The 7709-nt window shown below is 44.4% G+C and overlaps 1 protein-coding gene across 1 annotated transcript in view; it reads right to left on the minus strand.

The window, feature by feature from the left end:
- The window catches only part of RFX8 (regulatory factor X8), a 28143-nt gene extending 20905 nt beyond the window's left edge, over positions 1-7238 (minus strand). The window contains exons 1-4 of the mRNA XM_042810896.1: positions 7189-7238; positions 4277-4400; positions 1239-1300; positions 72-158 (exon numbers count right to left, since the gene is read on the minus strand). Of these exons, the coding sequence (XP_042666830.1) occupies positions 72-158; positions 1239-1300; positions 4277-4400; positions 7189-7238 (323 nt within the window). The remainder of the gene's footprint in view (positions 1-71; positions 159-1238; positions 1301-4276; positions 4401-7188) is intronic.
- Between the last annotated feature and the right edge of the window lie 471 nt (positions 7239-7709).

Below are 7709 nucleotides of genomic sequence, written 5' to 3' on the forward strand. Positions count from 1 at the left end.
AGACTTCTATATACAGACAATATCTAAATTACCATGTGACATTTCATGATTGAACTATTTAGAAAACAAACCTGCGATAATTTTTTTGAGACAGAAGAAAACAATAATGTCCATAAAAGGAAGACTCCTTCTTGATAGCTATTCCATCATAATGATATCTAGAAAGTAATTTAAAAAAGAAAAAGAATGAACTGACAAGCATGTGATTTCCAAGACAGTTAGCAAAGAATTAATATTCCCCTACTGAAAGCATGTTCAGATTAGAAAAGACAAAGTGAAAACAAAAACGCTACATTTACTTTATAAATTCTGTTGGAAATTTATTTCCCTGGCACAAAATATTTACACAAGTGTTTCTAGAATGACTTAACAAGCTCTACTTAGCTGTTTGGGATTTTTTTTTTTTTTTTTTTTGCCCTTGAATGACACCTTCTTTTAAGTGAACAAACATAAGCCAGCAAATATAGTGCAACAGTTTTGCACAGGATAATTAGAGAAGTCACAGACCTCTCAGCAGGCAAACGTCCCCATGTCCCCACTGAGCCGGAGGACAGTATGCACTTGCAGCACAGTGGCTTACAATAGGTAAGGGACTGGGTGGCCCATGAGTGGAAGGTAAAACCAAGAAATCTAGAAGAACTGCTAGAGTTCTATGCCCATCCTGGTGTTATCATTCTGCTCTGGTCTTGGAAGAGTACACCAGTATCTGGTACAGCATGAAGGGGGAGGTTCCTGGCCTTCAGCAGCCAGTAGAGGGTGAGCTTCTGCTTGTGGGAAACAACTGCACAAGGATGCAGAGTACCACACATGATCCCAACCAATGCTGGAAGCATCTATGGCCAAGCACTCCAAACTGCTGTATCAAGCTGACAGCAAGTCCAGGCCAGTGGAGAAAAATCACAGATCAAGTAAGGGCCCGTCATTCAAAGCCAGAGTTCTACAGCTACTCCAAATGCTTGTAAAATGACTGCATTTCAGTGCCCTTTATTGCACTGTTTCTCCCAGACTGGGTGTTCAGAGTGTGAATATATATTTGGATGTTGAATCAATGAAAGTGTATCTATCCCAATCCTCATACTTCTGCTAGAGGGAGAGAAGGACGGGAAAAGAAAGGAGATGGAGAAAGATATCAGAAGATATATTAGAGCTGGAGCTGAGAATTCTGCTTTTCTTTTTTTTTAATTTTACTAGAGCAATCATTCATTATGTTTTGCAAACAAAGGATTCAGAAACAATACCTGGCACTGCCTCTTGTGCCCAGCCTTCTTGTCCCCAGACCTGGGAAAACTAACCGGATAAGCTAAAAAACAAGCAGAAAATTAGAGATTCTTAGCAAGTTCATTCAAAAAGCACAAAGGGGTACCCATTACAGTTTTCTCTGCTTGATCATTTATTTTTCTTCCCATCACTTGCTGGCTAATACCTGTCCTTACGTACCTCTCAAATGGGAACTACTGAACTGAACTCAATCAGGCTTTTGTGGATAGTAATGTGAGTAATTCCATGGATTACCTCCCTCAGGTGAGACTTGTTTCACATCAGCCTGGTTTGCCTGCACTGAAGCACGCCCAGGAGACCACCCACAGCTGACTGAGTGCAGCACAGTAAGGGGAACTTGATTTTCAAGAGGCATCTGTCTTAGGCCTGTGGAGGGGCTGGAGTTCCTCTCTCCCTGTCCAGCCCTCCACATCTGAGCAGGGTTCACTCACACAACCCTCTCACTTGTACGTGGAGCTCTGACTCCATGTTGGGATCTGGCTTCATGTTTCTGAGAGGCTGCATCCCCACACTGCACAGCGACCTCCAGGCCACCCCTGTGGTAATATGAACTGAGGTCAGGCAGCATCTGCCAAGGTTAAGCCCCACAGAATAACACGATAGTGTCAGGGTAATACCTCACTTCAGCACGATTATTCTGCATGAGCTCTCCTGTGAAGGCAGAGCCTAACAGGGGCTGCTGGAGCTGTACAGGAATGAGGGCACAATGCTGTCACTGAGCCAGGTGATCCTTCACTGCAGCCCAACGCTGCCTTTGTGCAGAGTGCACCTTGTTGGCTGAAGGGTCTGCACAAGGACAGATCGCATTCTCTGACCTGCAGGTGATAACAGTGCTGGAATGGTTCTGCTTTGTGCACATTTTTGTGTGCACCCCCCTCAGCTGCTCCTTTTCTCAACGTGGTACATACTCCCCTTGTCCCAAAAGGCCGTCCTGTGAACTGGGGCCTCTTCTACAGGCAGTGGCATACCGGAGCAGAGGGACCAGGCAGATTAAATTCATGCCGTCTCAAATAACCGCCGTTTCACTCACACAAGGTTTGATGGCAAAAATCCTTACCTGCAGTGCGGTCAAGTTACTGCAGCTTGACAAATTATTAATAGCTCATATTATTGACTAGCCTCTTACATGTGCACCTGTGTTTTAAAGCAGTGTAACTGCAGATCCTGCCCCTCAGTCTCCAGCTGCACAGCCGCAGCTCATGCTGAGGTGGGACTCATTTTACCCACATGGCTCCTTGTGTAAGCTACTGTTGGCTGACTCCATGGTCAGTAGAGAAAAACAGGCAGTTCCAAGTCATGAGTCACCTGAGCTGACCAAAAAGACTCATTAGGAGTGAGAGGAACTGTATGAAACTACTTATTTCTCTCCATCGACTACCAAGAGATGGTAAGGTGATGATCTTCATGGCAGACCTCTGTACCAAACCAGACCAGTTCCACCCATGGCTTGGCTGATGGGTGATGAGCCATTAGGCTGTGAGGAACCAATCGTGTGGGATCGGTCACTCAAACCTTAAGTAAGAGTGATCGTCACCCAGTAAAAGCAAAACAAAATGAAACAGGTTCAACTGAATTGAGATGAATGATTCCTAAAATGAGTTTATCCACACACAAAATTGATTCCAGGCACAACTTTTTCTTGAATTTTTTCTTTAAAAATGCTAAAACAGCTCCTACCACAGGCACTATTGGAAAACTATTAGCTGTAAAAATAGGAAGTTCTGAACACAAAATCATGAATATCAATCACACACAATTCTGTTTTCCTTAATTGGTCAAATAAAGTCAAATAGCCATGAGAATGTGTTGCATGTGGGATTTCTAAGTGGTAATTGCCTTGTGGGTTGTATCAACATCCACTTAGTGGAAGAGTGTGACTTCTTAAAGGAGATTGTTTTTTACATCTGCTTTTGTTTTGCTTGGAAGATTCAGTGAAGAATTTTTAGTGTGTGTTTGGAGCAAAATCACCCTAAGTGTACTTAAAAAAGGAAGTTTAAAATTACGTAACAACCAAATGGGTCTTTTAAGGACGGCAGAATCAGCTTCTCAGGACTGGTTTCTTAATCTTGCACTGTTTACCCTGGAAAAGCCTTCTAAAAAAAAGATCACAGAAGACAGAAGGGACCTCATGAGACCAAGTCCAACCGCCCTGCCAAAGCAGATACTCTACAACAGGTCACACAGGTAGGTGTCCAGATGAGTCTTGAATATCTCCATAGGAGCCTCCACAAGCCCTCTGGGCAACCTGTTCCTGTGCTCTGTCACCTTCGCCACAAAAAAAAGCTCTTCCACATGTTAGTACTGAACTTCCTACTTTCAAGTTCTAGGTCATTACTCCTTGTCCTTGCCCCATTGAGAAGGTCCTGACTTCACCCATTTGTCTCTCTTCTCCTCTCAGATATTTATCAACATCTATCAGATCCCCTCTCAGTCTTCATTTCCCTAGGCAGAACAGACCCAGGTTACTCAGCCTTTCCTCATATGGGAGATGCTCCAGGCCCTTCATCATCTTTGTGGCCCTGACTGGACTCCTTCCAGGACACCCTGTCTTTTTTGACCTGGAGAGCCCAGAGATCTTTGCCAGTGTAACATGCACATCTTCCCTGAAGAAAATGAATTCCATTACAGACAATGCTTTTTTTTCTTTTTTTTTTCCCCAGTATATCTGTACCTACACGAGAGCTTACTAGAAGTGTATCAGCAAAGACATGAACATAGCCGTCATTTTTGGATCAGCACAAATCTCAGTGCACCCGCCACAGAAAACATGGATACAACACCCAGATAAGCCAAAGCAGAAGAAAGGATAACATAGAAGCTTTCAAACACAGTCTTTCCTAAGCTCTTAGGCTGAATTACCCTATTAATAATATATTATGTATGTGTCCTTTTCTATTATTTAATTTTTCTTGATACACAATGCGCATATTAAATGCAAGCATCTTATTTTCTGTTTGGAACTCAGCTTCTAATCTTACAAATCCTCTCTATTCTGTACCTTTCCAAAGGTGGCTGAATTTACTTTGTCGTTGTCACTGGAACTGAAGTTTTCTAGATACATTTCATACAGCAGCCAACGCGGTATGGTACATCCTTCACACAAATAGAAATTATCAGCTATCCTTTAAAACAAACAAAACAAAAAAAAAAAACAGTTTATGTCAGAATTAGAAAAAAAGAATTGTTAACTTACAATATTGATAGTTTGTCAAGGTTACAGTGGACTAGTTAATACTGCTATTTTATAGGAACATAAAGTCAAAGTACGGACTATCACCTCTATGCTGATTTGTATTTTAGTTAAAAAAAAAAAATACATCTTCATAGGCATATATACATTCTAAGTTTTTCAACTTTTTACCTTCAACTTTCTTTTTTTCCAAAGTGTAAGAAAAATTGTGTGAGACTCTGCTAAGAAATTGACAGGATCTCATAGTTTTTAACAAAGAAATACAACTTAGTGGTACTATCTAACACTAAAACCATTGTGTGAGATATTAGCATCTCTTTAATAAGACATAAATTTCATCTTCTACTTCTAAAGGTATCCACTCTACCAAAACATCAATAAAAGCCTTTTCTCTTCTAAAATGTCCAACATGATGGTTTGGGGTGGAGAGTGCACAAATTATGAAGGTCCAAATACTGCTCTTATACAATCTCAGTGCTTTTAGCACAAGTTTAGAACAGAACTGTGTTCTAAATGTGGAACTATTTCCTTAAACATGATGAAGACTCACAGATTCATAGAATCATTGAGGTTGGAAAAGACCTTTCAGATCACCCAGTCCAACCATCAGCCCACCCCCATCACGCCCACTGCCCACGTCCCTCAGTGCCACATCCACATGGTTCTGGAACACCTCCAGGGATGGTGGCTGCACCACCTCCCTGGGCAGCCTGTGCCACTGCATCACCACTCTTTCCAAGAAGGAAGAAGTGAACTTAGTTTCTTTTTAGCCCAACTTATTGACTTCACCAGAATAAAGACCTTTAGTTACGAGATAGTGGCAATGTCTTTGATGCCAGAGGAAAATAGCTCCCTGCAGTACAAATACAGGAGCAAAGAAGCAGAGAGGATTAATTTTTTGAGCATGACACACTGCACATGTGATAGTGTTGTCTTACAGTGACTCCACTTCTGCTATAACCAATGATTTATGCATATTTTATTATTTCATCAGATGAACGCTGGTACAGCGCAGTGCCTCAATTGTCTGTGTCAATAATTAGGTTGGTTCAGAATACAGACTTTTCATATCCATCAGGTGAGATAAGCAGGTCAGACTTTAACTCAGTACATTCTTAATATCCTGATTTCAGGCTACTCAGTGTTTGTCTAAAGCACTGGCTTTACTGGTAGCAGATAATAGGTAAGCTCTGCAGCAAAGTGATATGATGAAGCAGATGCCATTTGGCATCACCATGCCATGGCCCCATGATGTCTGCTCATCTCTTGCTTCCTCCCTATCTCCAGGTTTGAGAGATCCAATGGGACATTTCACACCATGGGGCTAAAAATCAATTTATCCCAGAACAGAGCCCTGGCTCTGCATCCCAGCTGGCAGCAGCACACGGTTCTTCTAAGGCAGCTGTCTCAAAACTCTTCATAATCAGGCAGTCCCAGAGGAGATTAAACCTAAGTCCAAATTCATCCTTAATATCTCACTGCAAAAGTCACTGGAAGTGCAGAAGGAATTAATTTGTGCTTCTGTAACTGACTTCTGCCAATAGTTTCATCTCAGCATTTAACTATTTGCTGACAAAATATTTGGGAATCTTGTTCCATGAATTTATCATTCCTTAAACCGCGAGCCTTTTTCAAATGGCAAACCAAACACGTGCGTGCATCAAAGCAAAGCTGACAGCAAAACCAGTAAGAGCAAAAGGGAAGAGAATGGTAAGGGAAGGTTAAAAACAACACCTGAGGAAATATCTCCTGTTCTACCACACCTTCCTGTCCACACTGTCCATTGGGGTCACTATGTGAGCCATTTTTCACCTTTTGCTGGGATTTGCTGCCTGTTATATGTGAAGCTGGGACATCACATGGTCTGCTATGAAGCCTCTTCTGAAGCTAAGTCTGCCTTGCTATTGTCAATACACCAGCCATACAATGGAGCTAAACACTCAAAAACCCTCAAAACACAGAAAGGTGATTCAGAAGCTTATGGTGATGAAAGAAACAGCAGTTGATCTTTTCAAGGCTTGTTTACGATTCAGTTTTACGCGGTGTCTCAAAGCTGTGGGATGATCTCCACAACTCATTTTCTTTAGTTCTTCTGAAATGGAAATAGTCTATCTACAGTTCCAAAAAGTATATTGAAGTTTCAGCGTGGCTCACTAGCCAGACCCAGCCACGTTTGGGGTAAGAAGAAAGCAGCCCTGGTTTCCCTTTCCCTGTCACCTGGCAGGTGATGCTCCTTCTCAAAGCCCCGTAAAAGTGATGATGACTACCTTACTCCACTCCACAGAGCACCTTGTTGAAGAGGAGCCCAACCACTGCCTTCACTCCAAGGAAACATGACCTCAGGGAGTGTCAGTCGCTCAGCATAGCTGTATGCCAGGCTGTCACGGCAACCAGCTCCGATCGGGGTGGTCCTGCAGTCTCAAGGCACCTCTACGTCAGTACGAGTTATGTCAGAAGACAGACTTTCAGGGAACTTCACCCACTTTCATCGGATGTCTCATGCCCCACCGCCATGATGGATCCTTAGCATTCAGCAAAACTTCTGTCTTCCCAAATCGTGTCCAGACCCAGACTTTTTACTCCCGGAGCTCCTGCAGACCCCCGTGGGAGGGAAAGCGGGCTGCCCCGTAGCGCGGCTTCAGCCGCGTCCCATCGCGGTCCTGGCCGGCCCCTGCCGCCCCAAAACCACGGGCTGAGCTGCGGGAAGGAGCAGTACTCACCAGCGGGTGATGGAGAGGTGCAGGAGGGAGGTGGGGCTGCCCTCCGCCATCTCGGGCCGGACGTGCCGAGCCGAGCCGCTCCGCGCCGAGCCGTTCCTTACCGGCCAGCGGGTGCTCGCGAGCCGCGCTGCCTTTCGAAGCCGCTACACGAGCGCGGGGCGGCGGCAGCACGAGCACAGGGCACCGGGCACCGGGCACCTGGTACCGGGTACCGGGCACGGCCGTGCCGGGAGCCGGGTGGTGCGAGCCTCTCGGCTCGAGCTGCAGGCTCCATGACCTGAAGCACTGTATTGCTCACTGTTTTATCTATCTAATTTAACCGAAAGAGAGGACATTTAGACTGGATCCAAGGTAGAAGTTTTTGGTGATAAGGGCGGTGAGACACTGGTACAGGTTGCCCACAGAGGTGGTGGATGCCACATCCCTGGAGACATCCAGGGTTGGACTGAACGGGGCTCTGAGCAACCTGGTATAGCTGTAGGTGTCCCTGTTCATTGCTGGGGAGTTGGACTAGATGGCCT

Source organism: Centrocercus urophasianus, unplaced genomic scaffold (genome assembly GCF_019232065.1).
Source record: "Centrocercus urophasianus isolate 14NV4802_14NV808 unplaced genomic scaffold, USGS_Curo_1.0 seq_12, whole genome shotgun sequence".
Classification (NCBI taxonomy): domain Eukaryota; kingdom Metazoa; phylum Chordata; class Aves; order Galliformes; family Phasianidae; genus Centrocercus; species Centrocercus urophasianus.